Genomic DNA, 26381 nt, shown 5'->3' with positions numbered 1-26381 from the left:
TTTGCTTGAGTTAATTATCAGCAGTCAAGAAAAACTCATTTCCATATTAGAGCTCCAGAGAGCTCTGTCATAATATAAGTGAGACTGCTGAAATATATCCATACTTTGTTTTCCACATTTTTCAATTTAAATCAAAAGTAGCAGAAGTCATGTTTCCATTGTCACAACCAGATTAAAAGGCACCAAACTATTCAAAGAATCTAAGTAGCAGAAAGTTGGGAGGGTTTTTGCTTTGTTATTTTGTTTTTTTTTCCCCAGTTACAAGGCAGTGCTATAGCCACTGAGCTGTCTCCCAACCTCTGAAGACAACTTCCCCACTAACACAAACCCTGTCCTAAATTGAAAAATTTCCAATCACAATGTTTCTAATCCTCTTCTAGATGCCAAATAGCATCTTACATATAAAATGCACAAAGACAGATAACCTAAATCCCTTTCATTTTTGTTAAACATATTTGCATTTTTCTATTACCTTGGAACACATAATATTAAAACCTTCTGCAGGGCCAGAGAGATAGTGCAGCAGGTAAGGCGCCTACCTTGCATGCAGCCTACCCAGGTTCTATCCAAGGCATTCCATATGGTGGCCCCAGCACTACCCGTAGTGATTCCTGAGTGCGGAACCAGAGTAACCCTTGAGCATGACCAGGTGGCCCAAAATCAAACAAAGTAAACAAATAAAACTCTTCTCAGTCTGCTTTTTAGCATAAGCTCTCATTCATCCAGATCCTCTTGCCTGTTTTTAATCATTTTTCAAGCTCCCTGTATCATTCTGTATTTGTTGGCATGGAAACAAGTCAGCGAATGATATGAAAAGAATTAGTAAAAGAGAAAATAGGAACCAAGGATATATTTCAATGATAGGGTACAGATAGGCCATGCCTATATGAAGCCTGAGCTCAATCCCCAAAACCAAAACAGATCATCATTGACCATTGTGTTTTATAATCCAATAACATGCGCCAGTAATCCCTGGAAATTTTAATGGCAGTCCCATAATAATGGTCTCATTTTGACTATGACACATTCCTCTCATTACATTTACAGAGTATATCTAGTCAGATCGTTTTTAGGGGGGGGTGATGGTCACACCCAGCAGTTCTCAGGCTCTGTGCTCAGTGATCACTCCTTGCAGTGCTCAGGGCACCCTATGTAGTACCAGAGATTGGGGCGGAGAGTGGGCACACCTTAGCGGTGCTCAGGCCTTCTCCTGGCTCTATGCTCAGGGATCACTTTGAAGACCATATAGAGTGCCAAGAATCGAAACCAGGGTCAGCTGCATGCAAGGCAAATGCTTTAACTGCAGTACTATCACTCTGGTCCCAAAACAGTTTTGTTTTTTTAATGCCAGGAATAGAACACAGGGCCTCACACATGCAAGATACGCATGCTATCACTGAACCGAATTTCAGTCATAGTTTTTCTTTTCTTTTCCTTTCATCATGAGGAGACTGGGGAGATAGCTCAAAGGGCTGATCACATGATCTGCATGCAGGCAACCCAGGTCTCAACCTACACAGCATGGTCCCCTGAGCACTAGCAGGAGTGACCCCAAACACCAAGCAAGAACAGCACCAGATTACCAGGGGGAGGGAGGGAGGGAGGGAGGGATGGAGGGAGGGAGGGAGGGAGGAAGGAAGGAAGGAAGGAAGGAAGGAAGGAAGGAAGGAAGGAAGGAAGGAAGGAAGGAAGGAGGGAAGGAGGGAAGGAAAAGAGGGAGAGAGGGAAGGAGGGAAGTAAACTATGTAATTAGTAAAAATCAGAAGAAATTAGAAACATCAATAAAGTGTTCTCCCTTACCACAGACACACAGACACAACACACACACGTGCGTGTGTGTTGTGTCTGTGTGTCACTTAATGAAACAGATAGCTTTGTTATCATAATCCTAAAGTTACATCTGGCCTTTTAATACAAAGTATATTAGCTTAAAATGTGTATTATTATATTTATATTAGAAGAGGTCCTAAATGACCTTCATTAAAAGTTTTGCCAAATAAGTTGATACTTTTTTTTATGTAACAGAAAAAACATTATTGGCTTCCATTTAAATATGACACTGCTCATGAGCATTTATTTGCTCTGTTTCCCAAAATCCTCCTTAAAACATAAGTTAATTTGGGGGCTGGAGCAATAGCACAGAGGGTAGGGCGTTTGCCTTGCACACGCTCTGACCCGGGTTTGATTCCCAGCATCCCATATGGTCCCCTGAACACCACCAGGGGTAATTCCTGAGTGCAAAGCTGGGAATAACCCCTGTGCATCACTGGGTGTGACCCAAAAAGCCCCCAAAAAAATTAAAATTAATTAATTTGGAGTTGGAGGGATAGTACAGTAGGTAAGGTGCTTGTCTTGCACAAGGATGATCCGGGTTCAATCCTAGCATTCCATAGGGTCCCCCAAGCACTGCCACACCAAGTGTGACACAAAAACAAAACAAACCAGAAGTCAATTTCTTTTAAGGGACCTATGAATCTATAAGAATGAGCAAAGAGTAGACAGCAGCAGGTGAGAATATGGCAGATGCTATTAAAATTCAACAGGTTAGCTAAAGCAGCCCATTAGATACTTATCCATCAGAGCAGGAAGAAGAGTAAAATCAAAAAAAGATTCACAGATGTACTCTATGACATCTTCTGTAAGAAAATTCTACATTAACTATCTGAATAAGCACTCAGTTCAAATTAACTTGAGATGCTGTGGTCATTGCCAGTAGTTCTGTGGTTCACTAAGTAGCTTCTCTGACTGTGGGAAAGACAGCCACACCAGGGCAAAACGACAGAATAGCAGGTAAGAGATTTGCCTTGCACACTGCTGACCCAGGTTCCATCCCCTAATCATGTATGGCCGCCTGAGCCAGCCAAAAGTTATCCCTGAGAGAGTCAGGGTAAGTCCTGAACACTTCTAGGTATGGCCCCAGAATCAAACAAGTCAAAAAACAGATAGCCACAACAGCCAAAAATGTGACCATGAAAATCAGCTGCTCTGGAACTAAAATTTGACATCAAATCATCAACTGCCAAGAGACAAATTTTAAAGGGGCGGATTAAACTGGATATAAGCATGGTGTCTCTAAAGATAAAAATTCAATAAATTGAACTACCTAACAATAGACTTTGATATAATAGATTGAGCAAGTCAAAGATTAAGTTAACATCAAATGTTCTCCATACAACCCTCTCTCTGATCCTAAAATGTCTCTGATGACTGATGAATATAAAAAAATTATGTGAAAACAGATCCATTTGTATGAAATATTCCAAACTGGTAAAACCCTTAGTAACATAAAAGGAAGATTATAAGATAAAGGTCAAGCACAAAATATTCTAATGAAAAAAGGCATTACACAGCATTTAAGGAATCAATATTTGCAGTGTCTGGTTTTGCTAAGAAGTTAATAGACCGCTGGCCAAGAGCATAAAGACACAGACTTTCGGTTGCTTTCCAAGGAAGATTACTTTGCAAAAAAATGAATGAAAAAAGCAAAATGAAGTATAAGCTAACTAAAAACAAGAAAATTAAGAGGATAATAAATGCTTAATGATATCTCTACAAAAAAGTATGGATGCTTGTTGAAATCTTTGGATGACAGATGCTCAAACTTGTTCGGAAGAGCCACACTACATTTTTTTCAAATACTGAGGAAATAAAATGCATAGACTTCGTCCAAGAAGCAAAAGAGGGAATAATTCTATTTAAAGTGAAAGCCAAAACTTCACAGGCTAAAGCCAAAGAAGCCAATAGTGGGAGCTGACAATGAAGAAACAAATAAAATTTGGGAAGTACTGGGGGGGGGGGAGTGTTGGGGGAGGCAGGGGCGGGTGTGAACAAAATGAAGGATCAACAAGATCCCTAAACAAACAGAAATCTAAAGGTCACCATTTTAAAGAAAAAGAAGGAATTAAAGCTGCCTGGTCTAGGTGTGCTAAAAGGACAGTACAGTTTCATGGCAAGCAAATGAAAGTGGGTTGTGATCGATGAAAATGATACAGCTGGACTAGCAAACTGTAAACACAGTTTTTTTTAATCTTAATTTTATATGAATAAAATTAAGCTGGAGCGATAGCACAGCGGGTAGGGCGTTTGCCTTGCACACAGCCAACCCAGGTTCCATTCCTCTGTCCCTCTCGGAGAGACTGGCAAGCAACCAAGATTATCCTACCCGCATGGCAGAGCCTGGCAAGCTACCTGTGGTGAATTCGAAATGTCAAAAACAGTAACAAGTCTCACAATGGAAATGTTACTGGTGCCCACTCAAGCAAATCAATGAACAATGGGATGACAGAGCTACAGTCCTACAATTTTATATTTATAAATTTGTTTACAATAAATTTGTTCACAATTATTTATCACATTCAATATTTCAACACCAGTCCCACTACCTTCACACCTTTACATCATCATTATTTCAAATTTTCCCACCACTACCCAAACCTGCCCCAAAAGCAGGTCCTAAATAATTTGTTTTGTATTGCTTGTTATAAAAAATCCACTATGAATGATCCAAAAAAAATACCCTTAAAGAAAAGTGTGTAAAGGTTATTATATCTCACCCTGGAGCCATTAAGTCCTTGTATAAGAGACTACTAACATGCAAACACAGTTTAAGATTCTTAGCTGCCATTATCTTTACAAATTTGGGGAAAAGTAGGCTCAATCAATGTGCTATAAGAAACTATAGATATTTTTGGTTTGTTGAGACAGGTCAAAAGTTGCACTTGTTGAGGCTGGAGCGACAGCACAGCGGGTAGGGCGTTTGCCTTGCACGCAGCCGACCCGGGTTCGATTCCCAGCATCCCATATGGTCCCCTGAGCACCGCCAGGAGTAACTCCTGAGTACAGAGCCAGGAATAACTCCTGTGCATAGCCAGGTGTGACCCAAAAAGCTAAAAAAAAAAAGTTGCACTTGTTGCAGTGTCTGGGGGGGTACACTAACTGGGGTGTTCACAGTAAGGATAACCCCACCAGTGGGGAACATGGCCATGTGACATGATTCTGGGGGAAAAACCTCAGGGCTTGGCACAGGTAAGAAAGGAATTTCACCACACAGCCACATCCCTGGCTGAAAAGAAAGGATATTTTAGGGGGTTGGCCTATCTTTGTTTCATTATCCAAATTTTTTAAACCTTTTTTAAATGTGCTATTTGTGTTCTTTCGGCTGATTCAAGTATCCAAGGTATCTTTCAAAGTATCTTCTGCTAACCTGCATTTATAATAGGAGACCTTTATATTAGTAGAAATTAACATCATATGAAAAAGAAAAAAAGATTAATCAATAAGAGCTAATACAATTGCCCTTTTATTTCTCGGAGTGGGCAGGAGGAACAGTTAAAAGTTTAATTTTGAAGTACAGGTTGTGGGAATTGAAAACAGAAATAAAACCACACATATGGACAACTGATTTATGACAATGAATCCAGAGCATATAAGGAGCAAGGAAAGCCTGCTTAATGAATGGTGATACAGGCACTGGAGAGATAGTACAGGGGTGTTTGCATAGCATGCAATAGACCCCAAGTCCATCTCCAGCACTGCATACAATCCCCTGAGCACAGAGCCAGGAGTAAGTACCTCTGGGTGTGGTTTCAAAACCATATACAATGTTGAGGGAAGACTGGACAGCCATATGCAAAGAATGAAACTTGACCACTAACACCATTAATAAAAATCAACTCAATATGTGTTAAAGACTTAGGGTCAGGGATATGGTGAGCACACACTGCGTTTGTGGGGCCCAGGGCTCTGAGGAGGAAGAAGGGAGAAAGGGAGAAGTGGCTAGAGAAAACAGAGGAAAGGAGAAGGGGAGTAAGATAAAAGAGAAGTAAATGGAAGACCTGAAGCCATAAAAATAGAAAGAAGCAAACAGGTGATATACTCCTTAACATCAGCCTTAAAGATGTGTTTGGCAAATGGACCTCAAAAGGAAGGGAAACAAAAGTAAAATAATAAACAGCAGGATAACATCAAACTAAAAGTCTCCTGCACAGTCAAAGAAACGTATCGAAATGAAGACCTACTGAATGGAAGAAATATGTGCAAAAAGTTCTGAAATCAACCCTTGTTGGATGGATTACCAAGAACTCAGTAACTCAATTAAAAAACAAGCAGATCCTAAAAATGAAGCCAACAGTCGCAATAGACACTTCTCCAAACACACAGGTGAAAAGGAGGCACGTGCAGAAATGCCCATCATCGCTAGGAAGACTCAGAGCTTCCCTAACATAACGTGCTATCACTTAACACCTGAGAATGGTTATGAACCCAGAGACAAGAAACAACTGGGGATGTAAATTAGTGCAGCCATAGGGAAAGCAGCATGGAGGAGATTTCTTACAAAAACTTTAAGTGGGGACCGTGAGCCTGGCTGGCCTGCAGGAGGTCCACATTCAACCCTGACGCCACAAGATCCCCTAGGCACCAAGCCTGAAGTAGCCTCTGAACACCACCAAACATTTAAAAATTGAAATTCCAGGGTCTAGAGCGATAGCACCGCGGGTAGGGTGTTTGCCTTGCATGCGGTCGACCCGGGTTGAATTCCCAGCATCCCATATGGTCCACTGAGCACCGCCAGGAGTAATTCCAGAGTGTCTTAGCCAGGAGTAACCCCTGTGCATTGCCAGGTGTGACCCAAAAAGCAAAAGAGAAAAAAGAAAAAAAACAAATTCCAAATGATCTAGCTATTCCACCTCTGAAGATTTACCAAATAATAATAATACAAAAACACTATTTTCAAGAGTTATATGCACTACCAATTGCACTAAGCAAATGCTGCCAAAAAACTAAGTGCCCTACATCAGGTCGGACACTTGTCTTGCACACTCCCAGCCCAGGTTCCAGTTCCGGCACCCCATATGTTTTCAAGTCTACCAGGACTGATCCCTGAGTGCAGAAGCAGGAGTAAGCCCTTGGGCACTGTCAATTGTGGCCCAAAACCAAAATATAAAAATCAGAATCATTACATGGGCTACAACCAGCCTATCCAGAGAACATCTTCAGCATGTTATTAAGATATGCACCTGACCTCTAAACATACGCCAACAGAGACAGGAAGAGACAGATGAAAAGGCTGCATGTGGGAACCCTGCATCAACCTCAAGTACACAGCCCTGAGAGTGCAGCCCCCAGTCCAAAAGACTAAGTAAGTCAACTGTAACAAATATGAAGGTATTATAGCAGCTTTTCATGGACTTCTGGCATCGTAAAAAGGAAATGATAAATCAGCAACAAAGTGGGATGAAACATAAGCACAGTTCAGGAGACGTGACAGTTGTGATCTCCTAATATTCTTTTTAAAGTCACTTGAGGAGAGATGAGAAGGCAAAAAGACAGACAATAAGAAAAATGCATGAGACCTCAAGCACTCCGGGCTTTAAGCTTTAAATAAAATGCTTAAATAACCTAGCTCATAAGCCACCAGGCGTACTTGCCTGGTTGGACTAGAAATTTGAATTGCTTTCAAACATCTATGTCATACATTTTATTGCCAAATACCATTCTAATCGCTGGCTCCACAATATGTTCAATTAAATTCAAAGAGAGTCAACCTTTTAATTTTATTACACCACCTCAATTTTCCCCCTAAATCTTTTAGCAAGATGGTTGATAAGCACTGAAAGTAACTATTAACTCCACATTTGACCTTTCGCTCCCCACTGTGAAGAAAAGTACTTACAACCCCATACTTCGCCAAAAAGTGGTTAACAAGGAAAAACAGCAGCTGATTAGCAAAGAGAAATGAGTTGTAAGTCCATGAACAGCCAATGAGTTGGCAGTCATCAGCACAACCTGTCCTCAAATGGTTATGCCAGATGTAAACAGAACATAATGGCAAAGTATTGAATCTGCTCTCCCACTGAAACTCTCTCTCCTCTGCCCTCTTCCCTGATCAAAAGGTTTACTGTATTTACTTGGAAGGAAAACCCAACACTGAGTGATTTTTAGCCTGCAAAGGTATAAAATACAGGCAGGTGAGAAAAAAGAAAGGTAGAACACAGCAGGAACATTAAAAAAAAAAAAATGGGGAGAGAAAGAATTCAAAACAAACTATAAAACATGCTTTTATTTTCCTTCTCTACTTTTCAAATCTTCATCCTTTAACTTTTTTTGAACCTGGCACTAGTATTTTATAGAAACTACTGTAGATTCACATACAGTTGTAAGAAATAATGGAGAGCAGGGGCCAGAGTGATAGTAAAGCAGGTAGGACGTTTGCCTTGCACACCGCTAACCTGGGTTCAATCACCGGCAACCCATATAGTCTAGTCCATATAGTACCACCAGAAGGAATTCCTGAGTGCAGAGCCAGGAGTAACCCCTGAGCATCACAAGGTGTTCCTTTCCCCCACCCCAAAACAGGAATAATAGAGAGCTCTCCAATATACTCAGCCCGTTTCCCAAAATGACAATATTTTATGAAACCATAGTATAACATCACTCACAGGATACTGAGATATACACTCCAGTCTTGTATGAATTTTGCCGGTTCATTTATCCTCACTGATTGTGTGCATTTCTAAACAATTTTGTCACTTGCGTATGCTTATACAACCATCACCAGGGTCAAGATATTGAAAAGTAGAGCATCACAAGCATCCTTCAAGTTACTCTTATGACCAGATGACCCACCTCTGCTCCCATCTCTCCCCTGGAAAAAGCACCAATCTAGCCTCCATTCATTTTATTTAATTCTTATACCAATAAAAATAAAATTAAAATAATTTAAATAATTTAAAAATTAAAATATTAGTAAAAATAAAAATTCTTACACCATAGGATAGCAAAGAGTAGCCACACTATGTATCCCAGCCCTGCTCCAACATTTCCTGTGTAATAGCTTTAACTTCACACAGCTGCACTCCGGGGGAAATTAATCTTAACCGAGCTGATCATAAAAGAAATGAGCTAGCTTTCAGGCTGTTTTTAGTTTTTTTATATACATATGTGTGTATATATATATGTGTACATATATACACATATATATATATATTTGCTTTATTAACAGAAAACCTTCCAAAAGCAAGGCAAACACGTTTTGATGGTAAGTTGCACACAGTTCTGGTTTTAAGGGCACATATACTATACGCATCTTCCTGATTATAGGAGAAATATATACATTCTAGAGACTTTGGAAAATTTTAGTTTAAATTAATTACTTCTTTCTATTCAAATTAGAGAGGTAGTGTTTAGCATTTTTCATTTCTACAAAGCCTCTTAATCATTTTATCAGAACTTAAGTCACTCTACATTAGTACACAGAAATACTAACTTCCATTGAAAGGTCATTTTTCCCTTGCAAGCCACTGTTCTTTACTTGGACTTTTTTTTTTTTAATTTTAAAAAGAACCAAGGACGAATTGTTAATTAACGAAATGCAATTGCAAAAAGAACATAAATGTCTGCCACTTTCAGATCACCAAGCAGCATGCACGCAGCTGGAATTCATACCTGCAGAGCTGAGGAGAACACTGAAGTCTGTTCCTCTCTGGGACTCTCCACCTTCCTTATCGACCTCTTTCTCAATATCTTGATATCGATCCCAGTTAGAGACTACTTTTCTTTTAGAATAATTTCCATGTTCTTCATTCTCTTCTCCATAAGTCTCTGCATCACTGTCATCTTCAACCTGCAACCGTTAGAAACAGATCAATAAGCATACAGTTGCAATCTTGACCTTAGAGTAGTACAATAAAACAAAAAAAAATAGTGCATAGGTATCACAATAATGAGCAAATTCATAGGCCACACTCCCTAAGAATGGCATTTCAGAAGAATCCCCTATTATCAGAATGTACACTCAGGTAAACTTTCCATTTAGCTTTGAAATAAGAAATCTGACAAGTTCTTGCCTAGAAACTTGTGTGACTGACATCTCTAAAGCCTATCTCCAGTACATCCTATTTCAATCATCCTTTCATCCAGTTAAAGTGATCAGTAATAGTCACACTGAAAGGACATTAGAAGGGAAATCAAGTTCTTCAGTTTACATAGTTTTCACATTCCTTGAACATATTATATATTTTTAATGAGAACTCTTCTCACTGGTGTTCTAGAAAAGTTTATGGGTGGGCATTTGAAAGAGAAAGGTGCATGCAGAAAAATGCAGAATCTGAGCAATTGTAAAAGATAAAGGGCCTAGTTTCATTTTAAAGTAAATATATTTATTTATTTATTTTTGCTTTTTGGGTCACACCTGGCGATGCACAGGGGTTACTCCTGGCTTTGCACTCAGGAATTACTCCTGGCGGTGCTCAGGGGATCATATGGGATGCTGGGAATTAAACCCGAGTCGGCCACGTGCAAGGCAAACACACTACCCTCTGTGCTATTGCTCCAGCCCCGAAGGGCCTAGTTTCTTTGTCAAATAAATTGCAAGGAGGGAGATATGAATGAGGGGAATAAGTGTATAGTTTAGGGTTTAAAGAATGCACATCCTGTTGCAATGTCAATAACTTAACTTGTACTCTGAAACAGTTTACCAGAGAAAATCACAAGACAACTTGAGAACCCTGACCAATGACTGGATATATGACCACATTAAGAAAATATGATGATACAGGACCAGAGTGATAGTACAGTGGGTAGGATGTCTTGTTTGTGGCCAACCAGGTAACCCTAGTACCCCTTATGGTCCCCTGAATCCTGCCAAGAGTGATCCCTGAGCACAGAGCCAGGACTAAGCCCCAAGCACAGCCGGGTGTGGCCCAAACACAAAAACTGAATAAAATATTATGTTTTACTTGTTATTTAATGTGAGGTCAATACTGTGACATTTTTCAACATTCTTATTTTTTGAAATGACTTAAAATATTTATGGATGGAAAGATATGGCATATAAAATCGACATCAGTATAGGGGGAAAGATGGAGATGTGGCCCAATGTTAGAGCACTACAAAAAAGAAATGTTAATAGTAAGTGGAAAAGAATGATTTGGAAGGGGAAAAAAACAGACTGGCATAATGGTTAACTGCTAAGGCTGGGTGTTGAGTGTATGGAAATTATATTATCCTATTCTTATATATAAAATTCTTGTCAAGAAAAATATTTGTGAAATGTACTAAACCAATACATCTGTACAGATAAGTTTGTATAGACTTTCTCTAAAATAAGTTTTTGGGGGCTGGAGAGATAGCACAGCGGGTAGGGCGTTTGCCTTGCACGCGGCCGACCCGGGTTCAAATCCCAGCATCCCATATGGTCCCCTGAGCACGGCCAGGGGTAATTCCTGAGTGCAGAGCCAGGAGTAACCCCTGTGCATCGCCAGGTGTGACCCAAAAAGCAAAAAAAAAAAAAAAAAAAACAAAAAATAAAATAAGTTTTTGTCAACACAAAAACAGCATACATGTATTTGTAGAAAATTAGGGAGAGACCAACAAAATCAACTCCACTACGGTTTCATCACCCAGAGAGTACCAGTATTTACACCGTAGTGAATATATTTCCAGGTCCTTCTCTATGTATATTTCTACATATAATTTTTGTGAATATATTCCAGTTTCTTTTCTATATATATTTTTACATATATTGTATGGTAACCAGATTCAAAGCAGAGGAGCAGGTCTGAGTCACACCTAGTATGACTCAGGACTTACTCCTGGCTCTGTGCTCAGAGATCACTCCTGAGGATCAGGGGATCATATGAGGTGCCAGAGATCAAGCTAGGGCCAGTTATGTACAGTGCAAAGCAAGTACCTTAAGCCCTATAGTATCTCTCTGACCCCATCACCAGATAGTTTCATAAAACAATTTTGCAAACTAGATTTTATACCTCCACTTATTTCAGTAAATTTCCATAACATACTATTTCCTATTTTCCCTGATCTAATATTTCCATTATGCTGCTTTGTCAAAGCCAGCATACAATTCAAGACCATTAATTATGTCTCAATATTTATTCCCCAACTCTGAGTCAAAAATAATCTCTATTGTTTTGTTTGCTTGTTTTGGGGGGGGGGGGTTTTGACAAGGGATAAGGGTGGTTTTGCTTTGTTTTTTGGGGGGGATTTGAAGCTATAGTCATGCTCAGGGTTTTCTACTGGCCCTGTGCTCAAGGGTTAACACTGGTGGTGGCAGGGACAGAATCAGGATCCAACACGTAGTTTGTTCTCTCCCTTTCTCCCTCTAGTTTGTTCTCTCCCTTTCTCCCTCTCTCCCCTCCCCTCCCTCTCCCCTCCCTCTCTCATTCCCTCCTCCTCCCCGCTCCCCTCCCTCCCCCCATCTCCCTCCCCTTTGTTTTATTCTGGTTTTGCTTTATTTTTTAGTTTAGGGGCAGTACTCAGAGGTTACTCCCTGCTATGTTCAAGGAATTTTGCAGTATCAGGGATCAAACCAAGGGATTCTACATGTAAAACTTAAGCTTTGCACCACCTCCTGGCTCAAATCTCTATTTCTTCACATTGATTTATCAAAAAGACCAATACGCACAGAGTGCAGAAGGACCATCCTCTTCTATGGTACTCGGACCCTTCTGCTACATCACATAAAATAACATGACAAATGGCTAGACCATCATGAGTAACACTAAGATTAACCACTAAATGTAGATGATGAAGTCTGAGCTACCCAGTGCACAGATGTTTTCCCTTTTTGTGGCTAGGAAATTGTGCAATGTTCTTTCATTTCACTACAAATTTCTATTTTTCCATCGACTGAACAAACATAACCACAATCAAAACCCCTTACTTGAATCAAACTTCACACCCTTTCATGAAATGAAATGATTAACCTTCCAAGATGACTTCCAGCCCCCAAACATTATAGCCTCCTTGAGAGCACAGTAAAATGGCAACTGACGGTATAACCTAAGGATTACAAAGGCTTACTGAAGCCTAAAAGATTTGTGCCAGCCCAGTAAGTTTCTCATAACTAAAAGATGCTGGCAGATTAAAAGACTGAAGAGCTCTTCTACAGAAAGATCAAACACTATGGACAGTCAGGGAAATAGCTTTGTGGGGACAGAGCAGTAGTACAGCAGGTAGGGTATTTGCCTTGTCCACAGCCGAACTGGGTTCCATCCCTGGAGTACATGGTTCCCTGAGCCCACCAGGAGTGATCCCTGAGAAGAGCCAAGAATAAACCCTGAGCACCACCAGGTGAAGCCCCCTAAAAAAGACAGAAAGAAAATAGCTTTTTGACTGAGGAGAATTTGGACGACAACTACAGCTGAAAATGCTAGCAGAATTAATCTAGGAAAATCTAATATTCTTTTGTTCCCCCACTGGGTAAACAAAGTTCAGAGTGGCTTCTCCAGTTACGAAACTTCTGAATACAGCTATTACACGTGGTAAAAACACAAACCTGTGCAAAATTATTAGCTTGATTTGAAGGAGACAGGCTCTGAAACTCCTGAGCAACTATTAACTCAAAGCAGCAAGCACTTAAATGGGAAACAAGAGACCCAGACAGAATTATTGGCCCTACCATCACCATCATTTAATATTTACAAAGTGTCTAGAATATGTTGGGCCTCACACAGCTGAATGACTCACTAATCCCTAATTCAGAGGAATCACTCAGCAAGGATCTCATTACCCCACCCACTGCAGAGACAAGAGTGGCCATTAGCCTCGGTCACAAGAGAGTATTAAGGAGGAATGAAGTTTATAAGACATTTGCTCTAAGTTAGAGAAAGGGGCATCTTGATGTCTGGGATCCAGAGAGATAGGTCAATGGGCTGAAATGCATGCCCTACAAGCCAGAGTCCTAGGTTTGATCCATTGGACCACATGATTCTTCTGAGCCGTGAGGAAGCCCCAACCATGGCCACATATGGACCCCAAATCCAAAATAACTAAAAGAGAAAGGGTGCAAAAAAGAATTTCATGTTTCATTCATTTGTAAAAATACAGGACAGGTGATAGAAAGACAGTACATAGTTAAGTCACTTGCTTTGCATGCAGTCAGCTGGAGTTCAGGCCCTGGCAGCACATATGATCCCCTGAGCACTGCCAAGTGAGCTCTAAGTTCTGACAGGTGTGGCCCAAAAATCAAACAAAAATGAGATGGGACAAAAAAAAAATCGACAAAGCCCCAAAGAAAAAGAACAGAACAAATGAGAAAATATTGATGGAAACAATACAAAAAGTATGATTGTAAACAGAAAAGCCATCACTATTAACATCATTAAAAAATTAGTTGTGTACATTGAAAACTGTAAGAAAAAACTTAAAACAAAAATATACCAAAGAATCTCCATGCTTAAGGATAAGAATATTGTTAAGATGTCTACACTACCCAAAGTAACTCCAGCTCAATGTAATTTTCATACGATGGCACATGTTGTAGGAATCCTAAAATTTACATGGAACCACAAAATCTGGATGGATTCCCAAATAGCCATAGCAACCTTGAGAAAAAAGAATAGGGGCTGGAGTGATAGCACAGCGGGTAGGGCATTTGCCTTGCACGCGGCCAACCCGGGTTCGATTCCCAGCATCCCATATGGTTCCCTGAGCACCACCAGGGGCAATTCCTGAGTCCAGAGCCAGGAGTGACCCCTGTGCATCATCGGGTGTGACCCAAAGAGCAAAAAAAAAAAAAGAAGAAAGCTGGATGCATCAAGACTCCTTGACTGCAAAGTATTATCATCAGAACAGTATAGCACTGACATAAAAATAGAGACAGAGAGGCTGGGAGACAGCAAAATGGTTAGGGCCCATACCCAGCATACAACTTCAATTCCCAGCATCACATGGTCTCCTAGCATCAAGCGTTTTCAGATAGTCATAGACACTCCCAGCACCACTGGGTGTGGCTCTGATGACCCCTGAGCAAGTGGCCCAGGGCCTGAACAGCATTGCATTCTCTGGCCCTTGCACTGAACCACTGTCCACCTGGCCAAGAATTGCTGGTGGGGCCTCTGGACCCCAGAGCATTACTTCTGGAATAGAAATTCAATAGCATTGCATAGCATTGCAATGGAATAGAACAAAGCACCAAATAATCCCACACACGTGTGGTCAGTTTCATTATGGCAAAGTAGCCAAAACCATACAAATGGGGCAAAGGTATACCTTTTAAACAAACAAATCTGGGGAAATTGGAGAGCCACATACAAAAGACAAAACTCAGGGGCTGGAGTGATAGCACAGCAGGTAGGGCGTTTGCCTTGCACATGGCCAACCCGGGTTCATTCCCAGCATCCCATATGGTCCCCTTGAACACTGCCAGGAGTAATTCCTGAGTGTAGAGCCAGGAGAAACCCCTGTGTGTGACCCCAAAAAGGAAAAAAAAGGACAAAACTCAGACCCTCACACCATACCAAAAAACAAGACATGAACCCACTAAATACAGAAAACATAGGGAGTAACTTCTTCACTTTAGGCTTGGCAATGCTTTTTGGGATTTGTCAACAAAAGCAAAATTAAACAAGTGAGACTATATCAAACTGAAAAGCTTCTGTGCAGGCAAAAGAAACCATCAACAAAATAAAAAGGCAATCGAAGGAATGGAAGAAAATAATTACAAATCACATCTGACAGGGTGCCGCCCCATAACTTATTTTTAAATCTTCCAGAAAACAGAATTCAATGTGTACATAATCATATCCGTATATTTTAGAACAGAGTATAAAAGAGGTGAGTGGGAGCAAGACTGTTAGAAAATACTGAATATAGGGACTCAAATACACAGAAACAAATGGAGAAAACTAGAAATAGAAGGCTAGCAAAAGCTATAAATATATGCTTATTCTTTATCCTGTCATGCTCTCTAAAAAAATATAAAATTATGGCAATAAGTAGAACAGCGCATTACTGGTGTTATAACACACTGAACAATGTGACAGCTAAAAGAAGGAAATGGAAACAGTTCTATTGCAATAATGTTTCTCTATCTCGCTGAAATTGAGTTCAAATAAATCTGAAGCAGGTTCTGATAGGTACAAATACACCTGGTAATCCTTGGAAGAATCACTATGACTTTTTTTTTTTTTGGTGGAGGGGGGAGGGCATATCAAAAACACACCCAGCAGTGCTCAGGGCTTACTCCTGGCTCTGTGACTCAGATCACTTCCGGTAGTGCTCCGGGGACCAGATCAGCTCTGTGCAAGTCTAGCGCCCTACCCACTGTACTATCTCTCCAGCCCAGCCCTACGAAAACATCTTTTAAAAGGCAAAAAGGCAAGGGGAAATGGGCCAGGGATAGCTCAGTGATCAGAAGCACATGCTTTTGCTCAGGGACTCTTTTCTTTGCATGTGCTCCTGGCACCACATGTCCACCACCTCAGACAAGCCGGTAAAATTTGAGAAGCTGAGCTGAAGAGATGGTACAATGGTATCTCACACACAGCTGGCCTGAGTTCAATCCATGGCACCACATATGGTCCCCTGAGCCTGCCAGGAGTGAAACCTGAATTCAGTAAGTTAGCTATGAGCACCACCCAAAACAGCCCCTCCAAAAAAAAAGAAAAAAGAAAAAAGAAAACTTTTTTTAAGTTATTACTTCAAATCAATAACTTCAATGAAACATAACCAGGCAAGATCCTATTTAAAGTCTTTTATACTCAGGAACCTATCTTTTGAAGGTCTGTATTCCATTTGGGGTAAAGGGCCAGAGAAAAGACTTTCCTGTTTTGAACCTAGTAAGGAGGTTGAAAACAGTCACTCACAAGGGTTTTATTAAGATCTAAGTTCCCTTGACCCAGCAGCTCCACTTCTCAGAGTATGCCTCAAGGGCCCTAAAGCAAACTGGAGAAAAGACCTTTGCACCCCTATGTTCCTTGCAGCACTATATACAATAGCCAAAATCTGCAAGGAACCCAGTTGCTCAGGAATAAATGAAGAATAAATAAAGAAAGTATGGCATATAAATACAATATTACTCAGCCATTAAAAAGTCATGAAATTTGCTGTTAAGTGGAGGGACCTGGAGAGTATCATGCTGAGTGAAATTAGAGGGAGAAAGACCGACACAGAATGTTCTCTTTCATATGTGAGATATAAAGAAACATAATGGTGAAATAAACAGTAGAAACAAAGAACAGGAGAACTGGTATTCAATTGGAAACATGCCGCTTGAGGGGGCTGGGGGATAGGACAGGGAGAAGGCAAATGGTGGAGGGAAGCATTCAACTGGGGAGATGAGGTGATGCTGAAAGGGGTAAAGTGTTACTATGAAACCCTATCAGTAACAATACTGTAAACAATGCAAAAAATTATATATAAGTGCAAATATATATTATATATATGTATATATATACACATGGACTGGAGCGATAGCACAGCGGGTAGGGCATTTGCCTCGCACATGGCCAACCCAGGTTCAATCCCTCCATCCCTCTCGGAGAGCTTGGCCTGCTACTGAAAGTATCCTGCCCGCACAGCAGAGCCTGGCAAGCTACCCATGGCATATTCTGTATGCCAAAAACAGTAACAAGTCTCACAATGGAGACGTTACTGGTATCTGCCCGAGCAAATCAATGAGCAATGGGATGACAGTGCTATATATACACACATATAGTTATATGTATATATACGTATATATGTATATATATGTATATATGTATATATATATACATACACACACAACACATATATTTAAAAAGAGCCTCCATAGAAGCAGACTAGTGGATGGGAAGCAAATGGAGTTGGAGGAAATTGGTGGAAGCAAGTGGACACCGTGAAGGGACTGGTGTTGAAACATTGCATGTCTGAGGGGCTGGAATGATAGTACAGCAGGTAGGGCATCTGCATGGCCTACCAGAGTTCAATTCCCAATATCCCAGGATGGTCCCTGAACATTGCCAGGAGTAATTCCTGAGTGCAAAGTCAGAAGTAACCCCTGTGCATTGCTGGGTGTGACCCAAAAAGCTAAAACATAAAAAAAAGTTGCATGCCTGAAATCCAATCATGAATAACTTTTGTCATTTAATGGTAATTAATTAAAAATAATAATAGTTTTTTGGCTTTTTGGGTCATACCTGGCAATGCTCAAAGGTTACTCCTGGCTTTACACTCAGGAATTACTCCTGGCAGTACTCAGGGACCATATGGGATGCCAGGGATCAAGTCCAAGTTGGCCACGTGTAAGGTAAACACTCTACCCACTGTACTACTGCTCCAGCCCTCCCAAAAAATTTGAAGACTTAAATTCTTCACAAAACAATTCTGTCATTGAACAAAGCCAATGAAATGGGAAGATTTCTAAGAAAACACACTGAAAGTCTCAAATGTCACTTAACAAAAAAAAACTTGAATTTTTTTTCTTTTGGGGTCACACCCGGCAATGCACAGGTATTACTCCTGGCTCCGCACTCAGGAATTACTCCTGCGGTGCTCAGGGGACCATATGGGATGCTGGGAATCGAACCCAGGTCAGCCGCGTGCAAGGCAAACGCCCTACCTGCTGTGCTATCACTCCAACCCCAAGAACATTTAATTTTCTCGAAGAACCAGCTCTTTGTTTCATTGATCTTACGGATTGTTTTTCGGGTTTCCATGTCGTTAATTTCTGCTCTAAGTTTTATTATTTCTTTCCTTTGATCTGGTTTGGGTTCCTTTTGCTGGTCCTCTTCTAAGATCTTGAGCTGCGAAGTCAAGCTATCTATATAGGCCCTTTCTTTCTTTCTGAGGAAGGCTTGCAGAGCTATAAATTTTCCCCTTAACACAGCTTTAGCTGCGTCCCATAGGTTCTGGTAGCTTGTGTCTTCATTCTCATTTGTTTCTAGGTATCTCTTGATTTCTTCCTTGATTTCCTCCATGACTCACTCATTGTTCAATAGTGAGTTGTTTAATTTCCAAGTGTTTGATTTGGTTCTCCGCGTCTGTGTGTGATTAACTTCCATCTTCAGTGCATCATGGTCTGAAAAGATAGTTGATACAATTTCTATCTTCCCAATTCTATTAAGGTATAATTTGTGGCCCAGAACATGGTCTATTTTGGAAAATGTTCTGTGTGCACTGGAAAAGAATGTGTATTCTTTCTTTTTGGGGTGTATAGCCCTGTATAGGTCTATTAGCCCTGTCTCCTCCATTTCTTCCTTCAGGGCCATCGTTTCCTTGCTGAGTGTTGTTCTTGTCGATCTATCCAGAGGTGATAAGGCAGTGTTGAAATCTCCAACTACTATCGTGGTGCTAGTTATGTCCTCCTTAAATTCTGTTAGGAGTTCTTTTAAGTATTTAGCTGGTCGTTCATTAGGTGCGTATACGTTTAGGAGTGTGATTTCTTCCTGTTGTATATATCCCTTGGTGAATATAAAATGACCTTTGCTGTCCCTTCTGATCTTTTTCAGCCTGAAATCTATGCTATCGGATACTAGTATGGCCACCCCCGCTTTTTTTTTGAGGGGGCTGTTTGCTTGCAGGATTGTTTTCCATCCTTTGATTTTTAGTCTGTGTTTGTTCTGACTATTCAGATGTGTTTCTTGTAGGCAGCAGAAAGTTGGGGTTAGTTTCCGAATCCATTTTGCCACTCTGTGCCTCTTGATTGGTGCATTTAGCCCGTTAACATTAAGAGAAATTGTCATGGGATTTTGTGCCATTTTTCTGTAGGGTTTGTTGTTCTTATAGGTCTTTTTCCTTGTCTTATAGTAGCCCTTTGAGTCCTTCTTTTAAATTTGGTCTTGAATCTATGAAGTTCCTGAGCTGTTGCTTGTCCATGAAATAGTGTATGGTTCCTTCAAGTTTAACTGAGAGTTTAGCCGGGTAGAGTATTCTTGGTGAGGCATTCATTTCATGAAGTTTTTTCACTATATCCCACCATTGTGTTCAGGCTTGGAGGGTTTTTTCTGATAGGTCTGCTGTGAATCTAAGGGGTGCGCCTTTGTATATGATCTCCTTCTTTGATCTTGCTGCTTACAGTATTGTGTCTCTATCTGTGGCATCCATCATTCTGACTATGATATGCCTTGGGGATTTTCTATTTGGGTCCCTTTTAGCTGGCACCCTTCAGACTCCTTGTATCTGGATGTCCGCATTCTCTAGCTCTGGGAATTTTTTAGCAATGATGTCTTTAATGGTGTTTTTTTCATTGGGATTGGTTCCGTGTGGTTCCGGCATTCCCATGATTCTTATGTTGTTTCTCCTGAGGTCATCCCCTAGGACTCTAACTCGCTCTAGAGCCATTTTGAGGTTTTTTGCCATTATTTGTTGTTACCTATATGCTTTGTGCAGCTCATCTTCAAGCTCTCTGATTCTGTCTTCGGCTGTAGTCATTCTACTATTGAGGGCTCCTACGGAGTTTTTAATTTCATCTACTGATTCTTTTAGTTGTGTGACTTCTGTTCGTAGCTTTGAAATTTCTGCTCTCACTTCTTCCTGGATTATCTTGGTGGAGCGTTCCAACGCTGCATCCATATCCTCCCTTAATTTATTGGATATTCGTTCCATAGTTTCTTTGAGTTCGTGAACCATCCTCACAATTTCCTCTCTGAATTCTTTATCTGAGAGGAGGATGTATTTCTGGGAGGTCGCTGCTGAGGTTAGTGAGATATTTTCTTGGCTCTCTCCTGGTGGTGGGGATTTTCTGTTTCTTCATGTTGTTATGGGCTTTGCTATCTGGAGCTCTCGTTAGCTTGGGAGGAACCTCAACTGAAGATTTGGGGCTATGCTCTTTTGACAAAGGACTTTTCTGTGCAAGTTGATGTGTTCATTGACAGTTTTCGTGAAGTTAGGATAGGCTAGGTTAGTTGAGTATTAACATATAGTAACTAAGATGATCAGGGAATTATTCGGAGGAATGGGTTCTATCAATTGTGGCCAAAGGACAATGCATGGAATGGTAAAAAAAATAACTGCGGCCGCATTAGCGGCCTGTGCTCTGGAAAGAGGCCACGCCCACTTTTGAGGTCATGCCACCTAAGGAGAGGACACGCCCCTTACCTGTTTGGATATGGGAGGGCGGGGTCAGGCGCGGTGGGCAAATGACTGAGACCTGCCAGGCGGGGCTGGGGTGTTCCGAGCTGGCCCACAGCCTCAGGCGGGCACGGGACCCCCAAGAATATTTAAGAAATAATGTAAAATATATTCACCAAGAAGTTTTATGTGTGTAATTAGAAAAATGCACTAATTCAACCCACTTTACATATTTTAATGTTATCAAGTGCTCAAATATCACTAATCATCAATTAATAATCTAATTGCCAACTTACATCTTCTTAACACTAGTAAGATTTTGCTTGATTTGGTCAGGTCACACCCAGCAATGCTCAGGGGTTACTCCTGGCTCTGCATTCAAGAATTATTCCTGGCAGTTCTTGGGGGATATGGGATTCCGGTGATCAAACCCAAGTAGGGCACCAGCAAGATAAGCACTTTCCTGCTGCATTACCTCACCAGAATCTATTAAGATTATTTTTATCTTGTGTATCATTTGGGAAAAAAAAGCAGTAATTGGGGTCAAGGAAATAACTCACATGAGGAATGTATGCTTTGTATATTAGAGGCTAGGGTTCGATCCCTGGCACCACATGGTCCCATTCCCTCCCTCTCCCCGGCCCCAGTACCACCAGAAGCAACTCCAGAGCACTACAAGGGAAGGAGCCCCTAAGAAACCCAGAGTGAGGACCAAAATAATTTTTAAATACTAATGGGGTCCAGAGCATGGCCAGATGCTCCCACAACAGGTCCCAAGTGGTGTCACATCATCATCCAAAGGTTCAGATATCTCCTGGAAATGTCCTAGGTCTCCTGAAAACTGTTTGGGAAGCCCTTTCTTTTCCCCAAAAATACATCCGGGAGCTGGGGGTGTAGTTCAGTGGAAGAGCACCAGCTTTGCCTAAGTGAGGCCCTAGTTTCAATTCCCAGCTCTGAAAAACTAAAATTATACTACTCAATACTTAACATTAAGACCTACAAATGTTTCCACTTGTGAATGTAGGGGCTGAAGAGAGTACAGCACAGCAGGTAAGGGTCTTGCTCGCAGTGGATGTAGATCCACTAGCATCCCATATGGTCCCCCAAGCAATGCCAGGAGTAATTCCTGAGCACAGAGCAAAGAATAACCACTGAACATTGCTGAGTGTGTACCCCACCCCCACCCCCGCCAAACAAAACTGTGATCCAGACTGTAATTAAATGTTTCCCTAGCAAAGGAATTAAATGCAGCTCTTTCTTCCCTTCCCTGTGGAAGCAGGGAGAGAGATCTCAGACTGAGGAAATGATGAATCAGTCCTCAAAGAGCTCGCCAGGCAGGTCCACAGAACTTTCCTCCACCCCAAGTGCTTCTATCTTTCACACCAGTACTATTTTGTTTCCCAGCAACAGTCAAAGGCTGCCATGGAAAGATAATCCCCTTCACTGGTGGCACACAGGCCAGGGCCAGCTTACCATAAACAGCTGGAGGATTTTATGCTTCCCTGATTGAAGGGTGGTTTGGAAAATTAGAGTAAAATGTGAATTGCTTTTAGAGTAAAAGTGGAGTAACTTTTATGGAACTCATCGGTGGTTTAAAATAGTTCTACTATGAAGAGAAAGTAAAGTGAAATTTATCAGCTACACAGGCAGGTGGGGGGCTAGGGAGGTGGCGGGGAGGTTTACTGTGGTTCTTGGTGGTGGAATATGTGCGCTGGTGAAGGGATGGGTGTTTGAGCATTGTGTAACTGAGACTTAAGCCTGAAAGCTTTGTAACTTTCCACATGGTGATTCATTAAAAAAAATAAATAATATAAAATAAAATAAAATAGTTCTACTATGATAAAGTAGTTCCATAGAGTCCCTGTGGAAAGGAGGAAATAACCACAGAACCACTTTCAATGACAGGCCTTATACCTGGAGCTTCATATGAAAACTCAGGCTGGAAAGGTTTTAAAATCTTTTTTACTACTTGGTTTGATATCAATCAACTTTGCAAGGCTCAACTCCCAGTAAAATTCTATCAACTAGATTAATGCCAACACCTTTTTTACTAAAAGACAGCTCTGTACGGAACTATCATGAGGACAGATGCTTCTTTGTATGGTTATGATCGAAGAAGCCTGTTTTACTTTGCTAATCTGATGAATAGAAACACAATCACAACTAGAGATGCATCTAAGAGATCTTCTGATCAAAACTTCTTTGTTAGGGGCCAAAGAGTGTAGGGCATTTGCCTTCCAGGAGACTGACCTGGGTTCTAGCTGACCTGGGTTCGATCCTTGGCATCCCATATGGCCTCCCAAGAACCACCAGGAATGATTCCTGAGTGCAGAGACAGGAGTAATCCTGAGCATCGCCAAGTATGGACCAAAAACAAACCAAAAAAAAAAAAAATACAACAAACTAAAAACTTCTTTGTTAAATCATTTAACGCTTTCATATGCAAATATATATAAATATATGTGTGTGTATATATATCAAACTTTCTAATGAAGACTGAGTAGACAACAAACAATTCTGGGGAAGTTCAGTGTCCACATACTCGCCTCCCCTGGGGCCAGTGATCAGCCACTGCACTCCCTACAGGGGAAACGGGAGTTGAGGTGCATCCAGTTCTGTTTCGCTTTCCCTGGGATCTCAATACTTGAACTGAGGTGTTCACAACGTTCAGTCAAATTTTCATCTCTTCTATCCACCAGCACAAGTCCAGTTTCCTTGATTACTCACTTTTTTGTTTTGTTTTATGGGTTATTGTTTTGTTGGTTTTTTTTTTTTTCACATGGGGATGCTCAAGTGACTGCAGTGCTTCTCCTCAGATCTCAATAGCATCACCTTCCACAAAAATAAAAAACTTTTTAACATAACCAATTGATACTTTAAGACATTCCCCAAAGTCTCAAGTCATCAAAAGGAGACAACCCACTTAAGAATTACTAGGGGGCCAGAGAGATAGTACAGTGGGTTGGGTGCTTCCTTGCATGCAGCCCACCTGTTCGATCCCTGGCACCCTGGTTGGTCTCCAGTGCCATGCCAGAAGTGATCCCTATGCATCCAGTCAGGAGTAAGCCTTGAGCATAGCCAGGTATGGCCCAAAAAACAATTAAGAAATAAAAAAGAAATTTCTAAACTAAAACCAGGGAGATCCTGGAGTCAACACCAAACTATTAGGCCCATACAGTCAGACCAAGTGGCATCTAGGGGCCCCAAAGTACTGCTTAGGGTCTCCCCAAAATACTACTGAGCAAGAAGGAGCCTAGAAATCCCTGGCCCAGTCTTCCACCCCTAAAGCAAGACTGGAGAGGGGTTAAGGTGATAGTATAACAGGTAGGGCATTTGCCTTGCACGGAGCTGACCCAGGTTCGATCCCCATCATCCCATATGGTCTCCTCATGGAGTAATTCTTAAGCAATTCTTAAGAGCCAGGAGTCAGCATCGTCAGGTGTGACTCAAAAAAAAAACAAATAAATAAGTAAAAATAAAGCAAGATTAGAGAGGCCCAATCTAGGCCACACTGGCCTGTGTCATGATCTCCATACAGATCAGGCCTACTGCTGTCTTTACCTGCACAGACTTCCTAGTTCTTCCTCCTTACTGCTGTCAGGATTCAACTTTCCAAACCTTCGCCACAACAAGAAGGGTTTGGCAGATGCAATGTGACTTATGCTACTAGCGCCCATGATAAATGTTGAGAAATTTAAAGTTACCTTTAGAGGTCCCCAGTGAAAATTTTAAAGTTACCTTTAGAGATACCAGGGATGTGATTCAAGTGACAGAATTTTACTACTGTGTTCTATCCCCAGGGTTAGCCCCAGTGGCACCCGAGCTAGGGTATACATGGCCCCAACAACAACTTTTGGGGAATTTTTTTGTGATTTGGGGGCCATACACAATAGTGCTTAGGGGCTATGCCTGGCTGTGCTTGAAGGTGGCTCCCGATGGTGCTCAGGGATCCTGAGCAGGTGCCAGAGACCGAATCCAGGCCTCCCTCATGCAAAGCACACAACTCAGCCTGTTGAGCAATCTCTGGTCCCACAGCAACTTTTTTTTTAAGTTACCTTTATAGTCCCTTCTCAGGACACAGTTCTTTCTTTAAATAGAGAGCGCTAAGTGGCACTTTTCTTTCCGTCTGTCTATCCTCCAATCTGTCTGAAGAGGACAGCTTTTATGCCTTACACTCAATTGCCAACATTTATGGAAGAAGCATTTCTGGAGAGCCAGACACCAGGTTAGTTACTGGAAACACAAAAAGAAAAGAGGGAAAGAGCCGCAGCCTTTTTTGATCCATAGCAGGACTGATAAGAACTCAATCCTGCAGGGATATCAGAGAAGCTGGCCTGAAAGCACTGTAATAAACGCCTCTGTGCATTCACAAACCCTTAGGAACACAGAAAAGGCACCAGCAGTGGTGGAAAAAGAGAGACTGGAATACCCACAGGACCAGTCATGTGAGGCACAGAGAGAAGGAGGAAAGGTGTTTCGGGCTGCAGGAACGTGTTCATCCAAACAGGAGGCCTGACATGAGTCTCATGTAAGGGAACAGTCACTCTCTCCTTCTGGAAAGCCGTTCTAGCTCCAGGACAATCTGCACAGAAACACTTCCAGGCTAGGAACAATCGGTGTTCAAAACCCTCAGAGGTCCAGAATGGACCAGTTTAGAGAAAGAGAATCATGGGGACCAGGGAAGTAACTCAAGAGTCACTTCACCTGCTGGGCACATGTGTGGCCCTGGATCAGGTCTCAGCACCCCAAAAAGGACAAAACAAGAGGCTGCTGGAGAGGCATGAAATCTAAAAAGCCTTCCTCTTTACAAGTATCTAGTTTGGGGAAACTGCTTCCACTTGAAAACCTGGAACAAAAGACCAAGGTCAAAGTCCACTCAAAGTTACTCTAAGGATAAACTGCAGCACTGTAGCACTGTCACATTGTCATCCCATTGCTCGTAGATTTGCTCAAGCAGGCCCTGTAACATCTCCATTGTGAGACTTGTTGTTACTGTTTTTGGCATATGGAATACGGGGTAGCTTGCAAGGCTCTACCGTCCAGGCAGGATACTCTCCTTAGCTTGCCAGGCTCTCTGAGAGGGATGGAGGAATCGAACCCAGGTCGGCCGTGCACAAGGCAAACAAACGCCCTACCCGCTGTGCTATCGCTCCAGTAACAATAAATTCCATGAAGCATCTAAAAATGCTTTGTTGCATGATTTCACAGTTTTAAATATGTAGCCAGAAATTCACCTTCAGTTTTTAGGGGTGAAGATGAAAGTGAACAGCTGTCCAAGACTAGACAGACTCCGAAACATCGGTACGTGTAACAAGACCAAATAAAAAGGAGAGAATCTAAGAATAGAAAAAAAAATGATAAATCAGCCCACAAATTCAATGATGGGATTCACTATCCCTTTCCTTCCTATAAATTCTCTTCTCCTTAGTGTCCTTGTATTTCCAAGAACTTGACAAAAAATGAGAGACATGAAAAACAACTACCCTTGGTTAACCAAATCGAATCCTAGAAAATACAAATAATTTTTTCCCTGTATTCCCTGCTCCCTCGGGGCCTTTAACTTTGCTGAGCCTTAGACCTGCACAGCAACCGTT

At 41.4% G+C, this 26381-nt stretch overlaps 2 protein-coding genes across 2 annotated transcripts in view; one reads left to right on the top strand and one right to left on the bottom strand.

Moving 5' to 3' along the window:
• CHRM5 (cholinergic receptor muscarinic 5) overlaps nt 1-26381 on the top strand; it is an 81419-nt gene that overhangs the window by 14914 nt on the left and 40124 nt on the right. The window lies entirely within an intron of this gene.
• The window catches only part of AVEN (apoptosis and caspase activation inhibitor), a 174004-nt gene that overhangs the window by 128048 nt on the left and 19575 nt on the right, over nt 1-26381 (bottom strand). The window contains exon 2 of the mRNA XM_055132602.1: nt 9445-9622. Within this exon, the coding sequence (XP_054988577.1) occupies nt 9445-9622 (178 nt within the window). The remainder of the gene's footprint in view (nt 1-9444; nt 9623-26381) is intronic.

The sequence above is a fragment of the Sorex araneus genome, chromosome 3 (genome assembly GCF_027595985.1).
Source record: "Sorex araneus isolate mSorAra2 chromosome 3, mSorAra2.pri, whole genome shotgun sequence".
NCBI classification, from domain to species: domain Eukaryota; kingdom Metazoa; phylum Chordata; class Mammalia; order Eulipotyphla; family Soricidae; genus Sorex; species Sorex araneus.
Note: the sequence above shows the minus strand (reverse complement) of the source record. Positions and strands in the feature narration are given on the sequence as shown.